The sequence below is a fragment of the Myotis yumanensis genome, unplaced genomic scaffold, assembly GCF_028538775.1.
Source record: "Myotis yumanensis isolate MYYU_CA2020_CCGP unplaced genomic scaffold, mMyoYum1.0.hap1 SCAF_5, whole genome shotgun sequence".
Taxonomy (NCBI): domain Eukaryota; kingdom Metazoa; phylum Chordata; class Mammalia; order Chiroptera; family Vespertilionidae; genus Myotis; species Myotis yumanensis.
Genome location: NW_027223756.1, coordinates 71,543,690 through 71,560,941, shown reverse-complemented (window position 1 = coordinate 71,560,941; position 17,252 = coordinate 71,543,690). Strand labels below are relative to the sequence as shown.

Here is a 17,252-nt window from a genome sequence, read left to right as displayed (position 1 = left end):
TAAACAAATAATGCAATGAAAAAAATGGGCAGAGGACCTGAACAGACACTTCTCCCAAGACATACAAATGGTCAACAGATAAATGAAAAGATGCTCAACTTCATTAGCTATTAGGGAAATGTAAATCAAAACTATGAGATGCCATCTCACACCTTTAGAATGGCTATAGTCAACAAGACAGATAATAGCAAGTGTTGGAGAAGTTGTGGAGAAAAAGGAACCCTCATTCGTTGCTGGTAGGAATGGAAATTGGTACAGCCACTATGGAAAACAGTATGATGATTCCTCAAAAAAATAAGAATAGGGTTATGTATGACCCAGCAATCCCTCTTCTGGGCATTCACCTGAAAAATTTGAAAACACTTATTCGCAAAGATATATGCACCCCTATGTTCATTGCAGCATTATTCATGATGGCTAAGACATGGAAACAAAAGAAATGTCATTCAATAGATGATCGGATAAAAAAGATGTAGTACATATATCCAATGTATTTTTTTCAGTCTTACTTTTAAGTCACATTAAAGGGAACCATGGTATACAGGAAATCTCATCATCTGGTTCAGATTTCCCAACTTCTCTTGATTGAACATTCATCTCAGGTTTATCTGAACTTCATTCCTCAAGTACAAGCACATACTTTGAGCTGGATGCCGGAGACATCCAGAGATAAAGATAGCTCTCCTTGCAAACACTCACGAGATAGTGAGATAATTACAATGTGATTGGTGTGTCCACTGTAGTGTTTTTCCAGCTGAGTTGGAAGACAAGTGAAGAAAGTGGGAGGTAAAGGATAGTCAGGCAAGCAGATGCTGTAAGACATAGGCCTGATGCTGAGAGAGTGGGGAAGGTTTTAACCCACATGGTTTCCCAGAGTGCAAACAGGGGCCCCGGCAAAGACATGGGGCATAGAATGCCTCACAGTTTAAATATCTTAATGATTTAAAAATGAGGATGTCTACATGTGACCAGATCTATGTTTTAGAATATTTACTTGGAGGACTGTGGAAACTGAATTGGATTTAAAAATTTTGGGGCAAAAAGTAAGTCAGAAGGCTAACTGTATTGCTATCATCACAGGAAAACGTCTAAGGGTATGAATAAAGACAATGGGAGTGGAAAATGAGAAGAAACTCTGCCTTAAATTCCAGTCTTTTCTATGCACTGAAAACAAACAAACAAAATAAAACAAAAACAACAAACAAAACCTCTCACATTTTCCTCTATCTCATGCATTTGCTATGAATCCAGAAGTAATTAGTTAGCACTAATTAATAGGTACTGTGCCTTATAAATTTACTAACACTAATTATTGTCATGAAAATTTCAAAGCATTTCTTTTCCTAGCCTTCTTTTCCTATGTTCATCGGAGCACTATCTTCTCAAAACTATTTTCCCCCAATATGTGCCGCAACCCTTTGCTCTCCCCACACGGCCCTGTATCACTCGAGCAGTTCCTCCTGTCTCTCTCATTAGTTCTTTCCTGACAAAGAAACTGTTCCTTTTCTTGTTCTGTGGTCTGTGCATGTGCTAGAGGTGTTGAGCTTTGTTTGTTTCCTCTTATTTTTGTCCGCTGCTGTTCTCTTTCAATCTGATACCTCAACTTACTCTTCACATTACAATTTAATTATCATGATAGAATATAAATATCTCTCTCCTTGTCTTAATTTCTCAATATTTTTTCTAGACCCATTTTCTTCTTTTTTTAAAAAAGAAATATATTTTTATTGATTTCAAAAAGAAAGGAAAAGGAGGAGAGAGTTAGAAACATCAACAACGAGAGAGAATCGTTCATCAGATGCCTCCTTCAACAGGGGCACATGCCCTGACTGGGAAATTGAACCCATGATCTCTTGGTTCCTAAGTTGAAGCTCAACCACTGAGCCACACGGGGCTGGGCAAGACCCATTTTCAAAGTAACTTTGAGGGCCTGCTTCAGTGGCTTGCTGACAACATACATCTCTCTTTCACAGCATCCCCAGGCAGCCTTCCCTACTGAGCCAGTTGCCTTCCTCCTGTGTCCTGTAAGCAGCAAAAAAAAAAAAAGTACACAAAGGTCACCTCCCCAGCTCTTAGATTTCCTTGTTCATGAAAATAAATGCCAATAAATGCCAACGGGTATTAAGCTTACAGAAAATAAAATTGAAGCCTGAGGGTGAAAACATGAAAAAAAGGGAGACAAAGAAAAAAAAGAAAAAAGTGACCGGATCATCAGTATAGCCCTGGCTGAGTGCATCTCAGCACACAGCTCCCACTCAAGTTCCTGGAGGACAGGGAACCTCCGTCCCGCACTGAACTCCGAGCTCTGAAGCAAGTATGATTCAACGGGTAAGCATTCCATTGAACCCACAATTCACCAGGCTGACAGCGACCTGGAAGTCCCGTGCAAGTGAACGATGCACATTCTTGCGGGGCGCTCTCAAGATGACAGGCAGCCTATCCTGATCTGTAACAAAAGTGCCAACAGGGTTCTTAAAGAACCAGCCGTGAAAATGACAGATTCAAGTTTGCCAAAAACACAACGAAAGTGAAAAACAGTGGTGTTACTTAACTCGGCTCCCCCCCATTCCCACTCCAAAGGCCGTGAGCTCAGAATTCAGACAAAAAAGTAGACTGGGACAAAAGAGCAACATCCTTAAACTTTTGCTTTGTTTGCCTTTTTCTTTCTTTTATGGGGAGGGGAGTAGAAGGGGAGAGGAGGCGGTAAGGGAGTGGAGAACCGGGTCGCAGGAGGGGGGAACGAAACTGCCAAGCCTCTTCTCCCACGTCCTTTTACGAAGGTGGTCTTTAGCGCCCTGAAGGGAAAGATTTTTTTAATTTTAATTTTATTTTTCAATGACAGTTGACATTATGTTGTATTCATTTCAGGCGTACAGCAGAGTGGTTGACAATCATCTGCTTTACAAAGTGTCTCCCCCTCTCCCCGATATCTCCAGTCCCCACCTGGCACCATACATCCTTATCACAATAGGAGCGACTGGAGGGCAATCCTTTTCAGAAATAACCTTTCTGTTTTCCCTGTCCGCTCGCGGCCAGCAGCGCAGCCAGAGGTGGAGGAAAGGCTGTGACCTGGGTTCAGCGGAGAGTCAGGAAGGCAAAGATCGCGCTTAGCGCTCCAGGGCAAGGTGACACAGCCCTGGGTGCCCTGGCGCTGGCTTGACAGTTTCCTCCCCGCCCACTCGCAGGAGGGCGCCGGGCCGGGGTGCAGGCGCGCGCCCGGGAACATAAAAGCTGCGGAGGCGCGGAGACGCCTAGCAGCGGCCGCACCATGCACGTGAACGGCAAAGTGGCGCTGGTGACCGGCGCGGCGCAGGGCATCGGCAGAGCCGTGGCCGAGGCGCTGCTGCACAAGGGCGCCAAGGTAAGAGCGGCGCCTGGCCGCGGAAACCTTCTCTGCGAGCCCGGAGACTCCCCTCCCACCCCTCCACCATCCCGCCTGCTCAGGCCAGGGGGTCCCAGGGGTGGGGGATCGGGACGTTGCGCCCCCACGTGCCCACCGCGCCACTTCCCAAAGCTGCCGAGGCTGACGCCCTGGAGTAGACCCCCAAAGCGGCTGGGAGAAAACCCGACCTTGGATCGCGGAGTGTCAGGTCCCCACGGGGAGCGTCTTGTTGTTTATTTACTGTTCGTCTGCTGCGTGTCTAGTTCTCGAGCTGCGCGGGACCTGGGCTCCTCTTCTTTCCCCCGCAGGTAGCGCTGGTGGATTGGAGTTATGAAGCAGGTATCGAGTGTAAAGCTGCTCTGGATGAGCAGTTTGAACCCCAGAAAACTCTATTCATCCATTGCGATGTGTCCGACCAGGAAAAACTGAGAGGTAAGCGAGGAGATCTGCTCAGCGACGAGGGACGCTCCTTGAACAAGCAATAACCTGAAGGCAGCCCGTGCCAGAGAGTCAGCTTGGGGCAGGCAGCTGGAGAGCAGCTACCGCTAAGCCTGAGGAGGGAGCTTGGAGTGTTGTGCTTCCTACTGACATCCCAATAGCCACAAAAAAACGAAGAGGGAGGGAGGGAGCCCAGCCCTGAGAAATCCTTTTATTTTAGTCGGTTTGGCAGCGCATAATGCAATCAAAATTCCTTGGTGTCTTCAAAGACAGTGCTGCTAGCAGTAATTATGAAATGATTGAAACTGAAGATGGAACCTGGAAAGTTAAACCGAAGCTAAGGGACTGGGGCAAGCAACAACTGCTCCCAGAAAGCTGGAAGACAGAGCCCAATGACAATGAAATTGGCGGTGTTTCTCTTTTAAAAAAGTACTAGAGTGCAAGGTCGAGGGTCATCAGCACAGACATGCGAGATGCTGTTAACCACGTGTTCTCTTTGGTTTTTCCCCTCTGAGATAGTAGTTTAAAAATAATAATAGCTGCGCTACAGTGTGAGGATAGCAGAAGAAAAGTTTCTATCAGACTTTCCTCAAAGTTTTCCTGTTTCCGTCTAGTCACTTGAAATAGAACAATCCACTTGTGAAATATCAGGGGCAATATTGGTATATAAACGGATTTGGTCATATAGAGGTACAACAGATATGCATGAAAAAAAATTTTTTCAGGAGAAAAAAATAGAAAAATAAATATTTGTATCTCACAAAGTTTTATTGAAAGACTGGGTAAATTGTTGGGCACATCTTTTATCAAGGGAGAAAAAAAACTTTCATAAAAGTCACACTGGCCCTAGCCGGTTTGGCTCAGTGGATAGAGTGTAGGCCTGTGGACTGAAGGGTCTCGGGTTCGATTCTCAGTTCAACTCTGGTCAAGGGCACATGCCTGGTTGACTCGATTCCCAGTGGGGGGCGTGCAGGATTCTCTCACATCATTGATGTTTCTATCTCTCTCTCCTTCTCCCTTCCTCTCTGAAGTCAATAAAAATATATTTTTTAAAAGTCACTGCTACTCCTGTTCTTAAAGAAACACTGAAGTATGACTTTCTTTGAAAATGTTGGGATATTCTGTAAGAGATTAGAAATAGAATAGCATGTTAGAAAGGAGTGTTCCCCTACAGTTAAGGGAAGTTGTTTTTCAGGAAGATATGTAATTAAAATCTGAAAATGCTAATAAAGATCTATAATATGGATGACAAGCATGAGCAGAAGAGAGCTATAAACACGGTGCTGATGGAACATATTTTGCCAGAGGATAAAGGTTTGTTGATTGCACATGACATTTTGGATCAAGAATAGAGGCATGTCAAATCTCAAAATCCATGCAGGATGGAATAATCCATGGTATAGATCATCTGGAAGCTATTTCGGTCTGAATTTGTGTAGTTTCACATGTGACATTTAACCTTCATTGTTTTTGCTTTTCTGTATTTGAAATTAGTACCTTGGCTGTAAACACATTCCTTAAGGATAAGTGATTGTGGAGGAGGAAACTCAGACACATAATGAGTGACCAGGAGGAGGCATGTGGTCATGAGAAAGCCACGTGTTGTCTGGACATCAGCACGTATTTGCACTTCAGGAAAACACGGCATTGACTCTTCCAATTTCAGGATGTAGTGCTGCCTATAACTTTTCAAAATGGTTTAGACATGTGGCCAAGGGAGACTTCATTGAAACCATAAAAATACAGAGGTGAAAATGTTCTTGGAGAAGAACAAGACAGAACTCATTTTATAAATGAAGAAATGCAACCCGGTGGTGGTGGTGATGGGGGGAGTAGGTAAATTATAAAGAGAACCACAGCATATAAACATCACCAAGAGCTAGATTGTAAGTTGCTTGGGCCCAACATTTCGGGGTGCGTCAGAAAGAAGATGCTATATTATACATTGGTAAGGGCAGAATATAAGAAATGCAGTGGAGACCAAAATGAGAAAAAATTAAAGAACTAATTAGATGTATATATTTTTTGTTTGTTTTATGATAACTCTATAGACAGTTGATTTATTTTGAAAAAATTCAGTACATTATTAAAGAGTATCAATACATCTTAGGATTTTAATTTATTAATTCTCTTCGTATAAAACATTGGACACTTTATACATTAGCTCAAATGATGGCTAATAGACATACATATTTAACAACCTAATTTCCTATAAGGTGGATGTGGAGTTCTGAAGAGAACATTCTTAGGATGGAATGCAAAAATAAATTAATAAAAAGAAAGGTTCTTAATTTTTTTCTACTAGAGGATCTTTCCTAGAATCAATTTGAGATCTTAAGAATTATTGTAAAAATTCCATGAAAAAGGAAACAGGTTTTTCTTGTTGTTTTCCATTCCAGTATGGTAAAGGGTACTGGAAAGGGCACATAGTAAAAAATGTTGCCACTGTTTTTGACAATTAAGCTGCATAAGGAATTATCTTTTGGGGAACTCAATATGCCTGGTGGTTGTTAACAATTCTATGATTTTACTTGGATGTACTTTTTTTCAAGGAATTCATAAGTTGGCCCCAAGACCTGAGAACATATATTGTCATTTGGAAGAGCAAACACAATTGTTATTTATAGTCTCAAGTAATAGAACTAGAACCAATGGTACAAGGCCTCAGGAAACAGTTTAAATCATTAGCACTATGCAAAAGTCAACTCTGAGAAATGTGTTTCTCACACACAAGTAGGAAAACCTAGTATGAACTGGCTAAGGAGGGTTTGTAAGAACTGGATATGTAGTTGGACTATGGAATGAGTGACCTTCAGGCTTCAGAATCTATGCAAACTATACCTTGTTTAAACACAGTGGAGGTTTTGTGTGTGTGTGTGTGTGTGTGTGTGTGTGTGTGTGTGTGTGTGTGTTTTAAAAAATATATATTTTATTGATTTAATAAAGGAAGGGAGAGGGAGAGATAGAAACATCTATGATAAGAGAGAATAATTAATTGGCTGCCTCCTGCATGTCCTACACGGAGTATCGAGTCCACAACCCAGGCATGTGCCCTGACTGGGAATTGAACCTGGGACCTCCTGGTTCATAGATTGATGCTCAATCACTGAACTACACTAGCTGGGAAAAATTAAGGTTCTTGATTCAGTAGGTCTGTGGTGGTCATAGATTCTGCCTTTCTAATAGGTTCTCAGGTGATGCTGACTGATGCAGCTGATTCGCAAGCCACATTGAGGAGCAAGGCATTGAGTCACTAAGAGTGTAATGTTCGCTATCAGGGTGGATACATAAAAATGCATGCCATGGTGTAGGATATGACTTACATGTATATATGGAAAAAAAGAACATATCTGTAATGTCTCTTTTTTGATATTAGATACTTTCAGGAAAGTTGTAGACTACTTTGGAAAACTGGACATTCTGGTCAATAATGCTGGAGTGAATAATGAGAAAAACTGGGAAAAAATGCTGCAAATTAACTTGGTAAGCCATCTTAGCCATGCTAATTGCCTAAAAGTGTTTAATAATGTGATTTTTCAAGAAAAATTGTTCTTATATTTACAGAAACAATACAATGACTACAGAAAGTTAGAAAAAGCATTTCCTTTTATAAGTAGGAAGATATTTGAGATTTTTAATTATTAAAATATGTCTTAAAATAATAAAAGAAAATATGAAAAGGAACATAATTTATTGCATAACTTAGGAGTTGGCAGACTATGGCCCACAGACTACACTAGCCTGCCACCTGTTTTTGTATGACCTGCAAGCTAAAAATAGCTTTTATATTTTTAAGTGGTTGAAAAAAGTGAACAGAAATGTAAAAAAAAAAGACAGCTATAGTCATTCATTTACACACTAGAGGCCCGAGATTCGTGCAGTGGGGGGATGTAGGGGGGTTTCTCAGCCCAGCCTGCACCCTCTCGCAGTCTGGGACCCCTCGAGGGATGTCTGAATACCGGCTTAGGGGGATCAGGCCTAAGCCGGCAGTCAGACATCCCTCTTGCAGTCCAGGGCTCTTGCAGTCCAGGACCCCTCGCTCCTTACTGCCTGCCTGCAGCGGAGGCAGGAGAGGTTTCCGTCACTGCCGCTGTGCTCACCAGCCTTGACCCCAGCTTCTGGCTGAGCGGTGCTCCACCTGTGGGAGCATACTGACCACCAGGGCGCAGCTCCTGCATTGAGCATCTGTCCCCTGGTGGTCAGTGTGCATCATAGCAACAGGTTGTTCCTCCCTTCGGTTGATTTGCATATTATTATATAGGAGGATTATCTCTGGCTACTTTCCTGCTACAGTAGCAGAATTAAGTAGTTGTGACAAAGGCCTATGATATGTGATGTCTAAAAAATTTACTATCCTGCCCTTTACAGAAAAAAAAATTGCCAGCCATGACTTAACTTATTTATTTAAAAATAAATCTTAATTTAATTCCAGGAATATTACAGAAAACAAGGCCAGTGATTTTTGGACTTTGTAGTTGCTAAGAATTTTATCCTGAAAGCTAGTGTGTGTATGTATACGTGTGTTTGTTTGTGCACGTAGTATATTGTGTAAGTTTTACAAAGTTTGATGATTCTTTCGCTTTTACTTAAATTATAAGAATGTAAAATTAGGAAGTAAAATTTCCGTTGCATCCATTGTATCACACATTTGGTGGTTATATACACACCATTTATATACACACCTGACATAAGCTATTGGGGTTTAGTAAAACCCAAGCCTTAGCTAAGGAAAATATCCCAGCCGAGCTGTGCATGAGGCCACCCTGGCCTTGCTAAGGTCACTCTCACTTGCCAAGTGGGTATGGGTAAAGTACAGGGAGTGGCCCCTACTTCATGATATCCAACTAGGAGATTATAAACTCCTTCAAAAAAGGAACTGTGTTATGTTCTTTATATTCCTCTCTCAGTCATCAGCCCAATATCTTGAAAATAGTGCTTTGACAATAAATGTTTGACTTGAATCAACATTCCAAGAAGTAATTACTTAATTGTATTAATAATTTGATGGGTGTAATGAGAATTATACTAACTCACAAAAGAGCTGAATCTATAAGCATCGCTTTGATAAGGGTACAAAGTTGCTCCCCAAATTTAATAGATGTTTAAACTCCTTTAAATGAAAACAAAAGCTTCCATTTAAAAGTACAAACACCCTCCTTGAAGTACTTTTTAAAATTTGCCTCAAGTGTTCCTGGATATCATTTATATTCAAAATAATTTTAAGACCTATGTGTCAAATTTCCTCCAAAGTCTTTCTGGTGTGTGTGTGTGTGTGTGTGTGTGTTTAAAGAAACCTAACAACTGCTTTTCCTGAATTAAGACAATTCTATGATTTTTCTTCTACTTTAAACTAGTAATGTAAGTAAAATAAAATGAAATATTTTCTAATTGTGAAACATGCTTATATCTCTCAACTAAATAATACTTTGTCATGGCTTATCAATGTTTAATACACCATTGAGTTTGCTTAGTTATACCAAATTTGATTTTGTATTTATGTCTCTACTTATACATGATTGTAGCTTATAATTTTATTTTCTTACAATATTTCCATTTTGTTTGAGTGGCAGTTATTCCTTTGCTGACTTTTATCTCCTCAATCTGTCAGTTTTTGAACAGAATGAAATCATATCTCAAAGGACAGATGTTAATCTGCCTGCCTTTTTCAGTAATTCTGTTAGTTTGGACTTCATATTATAAACCTATAATATTTGGAGCATAAATTGCTAGTGGTTATAATTTATTGATCTTTTATTTTATTTTCAAGTTGTATATCCCTTTGCAACCTATGATGTTTTGATCCATTCCATATTTCCATATATGAAATCAGTCATTTACCTAGATATACCATTTTCTATTACATTACTTTAAAAATATAAGTAACATTTTATGTTAAATTTGTCTCTTGCTGACAGTATAATATGAGATCTTACTTTTTAAATCCCATCTGAGAACATCTGCTTTTTATATTTGTGAATTTAAGCCACTTATATTTATTTTTACTTTTTGTAAAATGTATTTTTATTGATTTCAGAGAAGAAGGGAGAGGGAGAGAGAGATAGAAGCATCAATGCTGAGAGAGAATCATTGATTGGCTGCCTCATGCACACCCCACAATGGGGATCCAGCTTGCAACCCAGGCATGTGCCCTTGGCCAGAATTGAACCCGGGACCTTTCAGTCCACAGGCCGACGCTCTACCCACTGAGCCAAACCAGCTAGGGCTATTTTTACTTTTTTATTAAGATTTATTCTTCCATTTTACTTCATATTTTATATTTACTCACTTTCCTTTTTGTTTTTGTTCTTTTTCTATTTCCTTCTTAAATTCCATTGGATAGCTCTAATTTTCTCCTGCTGGTAAGAAAACTGTATGTTTTATATTTAATCTTTAGTGGTTACCCTGACTTATTACGAATTATATTTCATTATATTTTTGGTTGAAAGATAAAACAAAAAAAAGATAATACAACCAATTGAGAGCTTCATGAATTTTTAAGAATATATTCTTATGAACTTATGCTACTCTCCAGAACCACATAGTGACAAGAATTTTTTGTGGGTTTTTTTTTGTTTGTTTGTTTGTTTTTGCTTCGAACTAACTTAGTGGAAAGCACAAATCATGCTGCAGCAGCTTTCTCCCTTTAGCAAAACTGTTTGATATTTCTAACAGTTTCATCAGTAATACATAGCTACAGATGTATAGATAAAGGTCACTAGGGTATAAAGTTTCTATAGTCAATGTATTCATAATGGGCACCTACTGTTTCTTACCTCTGAGAATACAAATGTCAGAAAAGTGTGCAAGGATATAAGAAACATGGAAAGAGTAAAGAGATTGTCACAAAGGATTTGAATTATCTGTTTTCATCTAGTTGAGAGAGCATGTTTGCTTGAACATAGCTAGGTGAATAGACATCTTCTCCAAGCTTGGAAGTTTCCTAAACTATCTGATAATAGGAAATCCTGGAAGACCAAGGGCATGTTATTTAACTCCTTTAGTTACAATTCACTCTCCTGGATTCTTCTGCATTGAAATTTAGCTGGTCTTTGTTTTTCTTTGGACTCCTCTGACATAAGCCACTCCTTAGTTTAACACCAGGGGCTGAAGACATTTGCTTAATCTTACATAGAACAAGATATAACCTTTGTTACCCATATGTAACTACAAACATGTTACTGCCCCACCTACTTAAGACACCCATTGCAAGAGTAGTTTAGAATCTGACCAATCATGGTCCTTCCAACTTGATTATCTCTGTTAGTATAATACAAATATTTGTGTGTGGTTAATATAATAAATAATATTTTAGATACTGTTCTGAATGTAATTTGCCTCACACAATTCTGTGTGTTCTTATTTCTGTACATTTTTCTATATTCTGTCCTTATAAGAAAGTAACCACTTAAAGAACCTTACTACATCTCTCCCTCTCCTGAAATCTCACACAACATATTAATATGATGTACCAATTTTAATTTTTTTATTTCATTTTATTTAAAAAATCTTTATTGTTGAAAGTATTACATATGTCCCCCTTTTCCCCTCATCAATCCCCTCCAGAGCCCCCCAGTCCCTCACCGCCCCATTGTCTGTGTCTATGGGTTATGCATATATTCATACAACGTCTTTGGTTGATTGCCTCCTACCCACCCACCCTCCCCCACCTTCCCTCTGAGATTCCACACTCTGTCCCATGCTTCCATGTCTCGGATCCATTTCATTCATCAGTTTATCTTGTTGATTAGATTCCACATAAAAGTGAGATCATGTGATATTTGTCTTTCTCTGACTGACTTATTTCACTTAGCATGATACTCTCCAGGTCCCTCCATGTTGTCTCAAAGGGTAAAAGATTCTTCTTTTTTACTGCTGCATGGTATTCCATGGTATAGATGTACCACAGCTTTTTAATCCACTCTTCTACTGATGAGCATTTGGTCTGTTTCCAGATCTTAGCTATTGTAAATTGTGCTGCTATGAACACAGGGGTGCATACATTCTTTCTGATTGGTGTTTTGGATTTCTTTGATGTAACAATTTTTAAATTTTATTAAAATTATTATTTTTAGAATGATTTTGATACATGTGTAATTTATGCTAGTGTGCTATAAAGTCTTCAAGGTAGAAAATTATTGTTTTGTGTATGGAATAGATTTTCAATTAATATTTATTGGATAAACAAACTGTCATCCTATGATACTTTACATCCATGGATATTTAATTTGAATTTTAATGCAATGTTTGGATGATTTCCTTATATCTCAGTAATCCCAAACAGTATTATCTGTTCTTTCACCTTGACTCTTTATCAAACTTAACCCTTCCTTATTCTTTGATCTCACCACTCTTCCCACACAAGAGATACAGTAAACCTCTTCCCGGTCTTTTGTTTCCATTCGGTTATTCTGTACTTCCTCCTTAGTCTGAAGCCAACCGCAGCAGCCTTCTGTATAGCTGCTCAGAGCTTACTGGGGATGTTCAAAAAGAACTATTTGCATAATTATCAAAGGTCAGCTTGGCAATTCGGCAGAGATAGATTTAACTTGGAATATTGATAAGGATGTTCTGTAATGTACTTATTGTACATTCTGAAGCTTTGATAAACCTAAAAAATTAATCCTCACACAAGTGGGATTTGTAATCTAATTTGGACATGTAACTAGCATATATTGAATCCCTTGGTATATTTAAATAAAAATGAAACAAAATAGATGGCTACTGCTGGTGATTTTCTTTTCAGAAATACAAAACTTGAACTTGGAAAGGGTATACATTTAGAATTAGTTAAAACTACATTTCAGTCCTGAATTTGGAATTCGTGAACTTTTATTTCTCTGATCTTGAATTTCCCGGTTTGTGAAAGAATAAAGATAGCCTCTAGCTTAAATAAGCCATGATATGTATGACACATCCAGCACAGTGCTACTACAAAGTATTCACTCAATAAATTGCCTTTCTTCTCCAAAGTATAAAAAATCTACATTTTCTTCCTTTCTCACTGTCTCATTTCTATGTGAATTGGGTTCCTCTCTCCTACTCTACCTCAAAATGAAGAGTTGAAGAAATGGATAGAAATATTGTTGTCAAATGTACTCCCTTTTCTTGCTTACCAAGATGTTGATTACCAATTAAATTAGTAACTACTTTCTATTATTACTACTCTGTAATACCTAAAGATCCAGTTGAACTACTATCATAGTTAGGCAGAACTGGCTAAATTGAAAGTAATTTCTGCAAGGGGGAAGACAATATTTACCACCTAAACAAGCAAAACTGGAAAAATATTGACTATGAAAAAGGATTTCAGGGGAAAAAAAGAAAGATCATATATATTACTATATTTCTTGAGAACTGGACTAGAGAAAAGACAAGAACCTGAAAGGCAAAGCATTAGACCTTGTCATGTAGATTTAGCCCAAGAGTGTTGCCATTTGAAAAGCTACTCAGTTCATATCCTGACAATGGATAGGAAAATTACCCTTTGTGCTCCTCCTCCACCAAGGACGTGGGAATCAATCTTGCTTAAAAAAAAAAAAAATACAATAAAGCTTACACATTCCCAACTTTTCTAGCTGGTTGCATCTTGTAGATGTTGAAAACACAAACGTAGGGTGTCAGCAGAGTGTAAATACCTGAGAAAAAGCATAGTGCCAATATGCATAAACAGAAATTCTGTTCCGACATGCTGCAGACTTGGGCAAAAGCGAGCAGCATCTAACTAACTTCAGTCATTTCAGCCATCCACAGTTTTTCCTTCTTATATAAACCATTCATGTTCTGTGTTTCCATTTTAAAGGGAATCATGTGGAGATTTTACTCATTATCCCTAAGCCTACTTAATATCAAACTGACACATGGCTTAAGTGAATAAAATCTTCAATTTACTTTTTTGTTCTAAACTCCTGTTAGGTAGAGAGGCAGCTCCGAACACTTTTCAAAAAACTCCCAAAGGACTTTTTTAAATTAAAAGAAGGTAAACAGTAATCTGTGCCCTCAGTTCCAGACTCATTATTGCCATCATTTTCTTTGCAGTATTATAAGGAATGAAAAAAGTAGGCATTAAGATGCCAAAAGAAAATTTCCACCTTTTCGAAATCTGAGTTGGAAGGGAGAGAAGTTCTTAAAAGGGAAAAAAGGATTTCCAATATAAGTTTCACATCACAAATTGCTTTGAGTAGTGGTGAACTCTTCAATATTAGAATAAAACAGAAAGGGTATCTACCGATGGCAATGAGCAGTGAAGCAGAGTAAACCAGCAAAAGCACACTTGTACACTGCGATGAACACAATTAAGTGACAGACATTACTGAAGACTGTGTGTCCCAAGTAACAAAATCTCCCATTCAAACTGGATAAAGGTTATGTGACCTCACACAACAGGGTTGTAGCGTCAGGACTGTTGGATGTTGCATTTCAGGATCCAGTTTCTTATCTACTCTTCCACCTGCCATCCTTTATTCTGGTTTCATTATGAGGATGCTCGCCATCGCACCTATAGAAAGCAATGGAAAAGGAGTAATATAATCATTTCTTTCTGGTTTTCTTAAAAGTATCAAAAATTTTTCTGTGAGCATCTTCTTCTACCACCCTTCCCCAACCCAGCCCCTTCACTCCCCTCCAGCCGGCTGCCCCTCAGGTCTTACTGGCCAGAAATGGGTCACATGCCATCTCCTAAACCAGTCTCTGGCAAGGAGAATGGGATTTCCATGGCTGAATTAGATTAATCAGTGTCTACACTAAAGCTGGGAGATCACCTTCTTCTGTATTACCTGAGGGGAAAGTAGATACAATGCAAATTAGAGTTTTTGTTTTCTTAGATCTTGTGATATATAATAGTGGAAATTAAGGGAATCCACTATCATATACTGCAAGATCCAAGGGAATTAAACAGAGCAGATGAATGCAGACTCCCCGGGCATGAGGACCATATGTTTCTAATAAAGGTAAATGAATTTTGTTATCCAATCTTTAGAAAAGAAAAAAGAATATATAGAATTCTTGATGATGCTGAACATTGAGTTAATGTTGACAAAACACCATAGGGTTACAATCTTTATCATAAACTCTCAGATTGGGCAACTAAGTGAAACTTTGCAGAGATGTGATAAGCTCCACAACTTTATGCAAACCAAAGCGAATTCAAGTCAATGACTAGCTTTTTTTTAAAAAAGCCATTTCAAAACCCTTCATCGATAACAGTTGTTGAACTCTGCCTGGGATAGTAATAAATATATTGGTGTATGAGTATATGACAGAGTGTAATGTCTGTGTTGCTTTTCCCATTCATGCCCTTGGGTTAGGTTTCTGTCATCAGTGGAACCTATCTTGGTTTGGATTACATGAGTAAGCAAAATGGAGGTGAAGGCGGCATCATTATCAATATGTCATCTTTGGCAGGTAAGGACACTTGTTTTGTTAGTAATAATTTCTTACTGGTGATTTGGACCACAGAAGTAAATCTTCAAAGTATATTTACTATCATCTCGGGTTTGAAATTGAAACTTTGTTTAATTTTTGTTTGTTTTATTAATGGCTCTATGGAATTTTCTATTGCATATCAAACGTTTGAACTGTATGTTTACTTCTATTATTTTAAATTGTGACTTCTTAAGTTATCTTACTGAAGTACTCTTTAAACACACACACACACACAAGTATATTTTCCCAGGGTTACTGTTTTTCAATGATTACTGTGAGATTCCTGATCAGTAATACATGTGAAAGCACCTTTGGCAAAGTGAAAAGTACAAAGAGAACTTAAGGTACCTCTATGTGATTTTAATAAGAGCGTGGAGTTTTAAAATATGGCAGAAGTAGTGGTTGAGATATGCTGCCGGGAGGCCAAACTTTACCTCTCCTTTCTTAAGGTCTCTAGCTAGGCATGAGAATTAAGCTGACATGAAATAGATTCACTGGAGAAAAACATACAGATGTTTACAGGTACATGGGAACCTCCAATGGAAAATGAAGACTCAAAGAAGTGGCTAGTCCTAAGTGTTTATAAACAAGGTTGAACAAAGGGAATCAATTGTGGAAACGTAACTAAAGTATACAGGAAGGCTACAGGAATATAAGAGTTATTTTCTTTTAACAACGTCTGCTTGTACAGATTTCTCTTGGCCTTGATTCCTGGTCTCTGGTGATAAAAATGTTTCTTTCTTCCTTGTTTAGACAGGGCATTTTTACATTGGATTTTTAACTCCTGCTTTCTGGAAGAAAGGGGGGGTCCAAGTGCCTTTCTTGCACCTGTTGTTTTTCAAGTCTTTTAACCTCAACATAATCCTTATGCCAAAGTGGCATACTTGGGGGTGGCCTAGTCTGCCACCCTTCAATGCTAATCTGCTATAATAAATGGACTTAATAAATAACTATCCCACATAGTGGCCTAAATATAGAATACTCAGCCCAGGGTGAGGTTCTTGTTGCAGGGAACCTCTGCAGTATGCAGTCATTTGGAAAACAAGGCTGGCAGAAGCTCTGTCTTCACTATGGAGCCTTCAAGGTTACTGTAGCATTGGTGGACTCCTCTCCAATAGAATGAGAACACTGAGGAGGTGTAGCTGCTCTTTTGGACCCCCCCTCCCCCCTTCTGCTTCCCCCCTCCCCACCCAGTGATGGCAAACTTCACTTTTGCTCACATTCCGGTCTGGATTTGCTCTCACGGCTCATCTAACTACAAGAGAGTCTGGGAAATGCAGTCTAGTTGTGTGCCTGAGGTAGAGGAGATTCCAGTAGACAGTTAATAGTCTCTATCACCACGTGCAATCCAAACTGCTTTACTCAGGGCAGTAGGATTTACTATCAGCTGGTATCATGTTACTCGAAAGTAGCTATCAACCATCAGCAGGAACTTTTGGAGCTACTTAGCCAGATCCCTTACTTTTAAAGTTCTAGAAAAGAAATGAATGGTTCTTAACTAGTTCAAGAGTTATTATGAAGTTTTAGAAGTATGACCAATAGTGACAGCAAGTCTAAACTATTCATGTCCGCAAATAGTGAGACTTTCTTAAATTATCTGGTTGGTTTCCGTTCGTGTGGTCATTTCACAGTAGGTGCCCTCGGACCTTGTCCCCACCTCCTAGCTCCAATAATATCTGGGTAGCCAGGTTCGGAGGTACCAAAGACCACACCTGTGTCTGATTGTCAGCATTTTCCTCATTCCTCTGGGAATAGACAGTCCTTAAACCACCAAAACCTGCCACCAGTGGAGACTTAGGAATCTCCTTTAGAAGGTCTCTTAAGGACAAAATGGCATCCTTAAAGTTATTATAGACCTAATTCTATAATTTTTTCAGGATAATCTGGCTGTTATTCCTAATATAACATCTACAAATTTCAATTCTAAGGCTAGATTAAGAGGTCAGAGCACGAGCAATATGTAAAATATTTGGCCTCAAGAAGGAAGGACCAAATTTCAGTTTTTGGGAGG

The 17,252-nt window shown here is 38.9% G+C and overlaps 1 protein-coding gene across 1 annotated transcript in view; it reads left to right on the top strand.

The window, feature by feature from the left end:
• Positions 1 to 3,246: 3,246 nt before the first annotated feature.
• Positions 3,247 to 17,252, top strand: part of HPGD (15-hydroxyprostaglandin dehydrogenase) — a 32,051-nt gene continuing 18,045 nt past the window's right edge. Inside the window, exons 1-4 of the mRNA XM_070415484.1 lie at positions 3,247 to 3,361; positions 3,691 to 3,814; positions 7,197 to 7,303; positions 15,124 to 15,220. Of these exons, the coding sequence (XP_070271585.1) occupies positions 3,269 to 3,361; positions 3,691 to 3,814; positions 7,197 to 7,303; positions 15,124 to 15,220 (421 nt within the window). The 5' untranslated portion in view covers positions 3,247 to 3,268. The remainder of the gene's footprint in view (positions 3,362 to 3,690; positions 3,815 to 7,196; positions 7,304 to 15,123; positions 15,221 to 17,252) is intronic.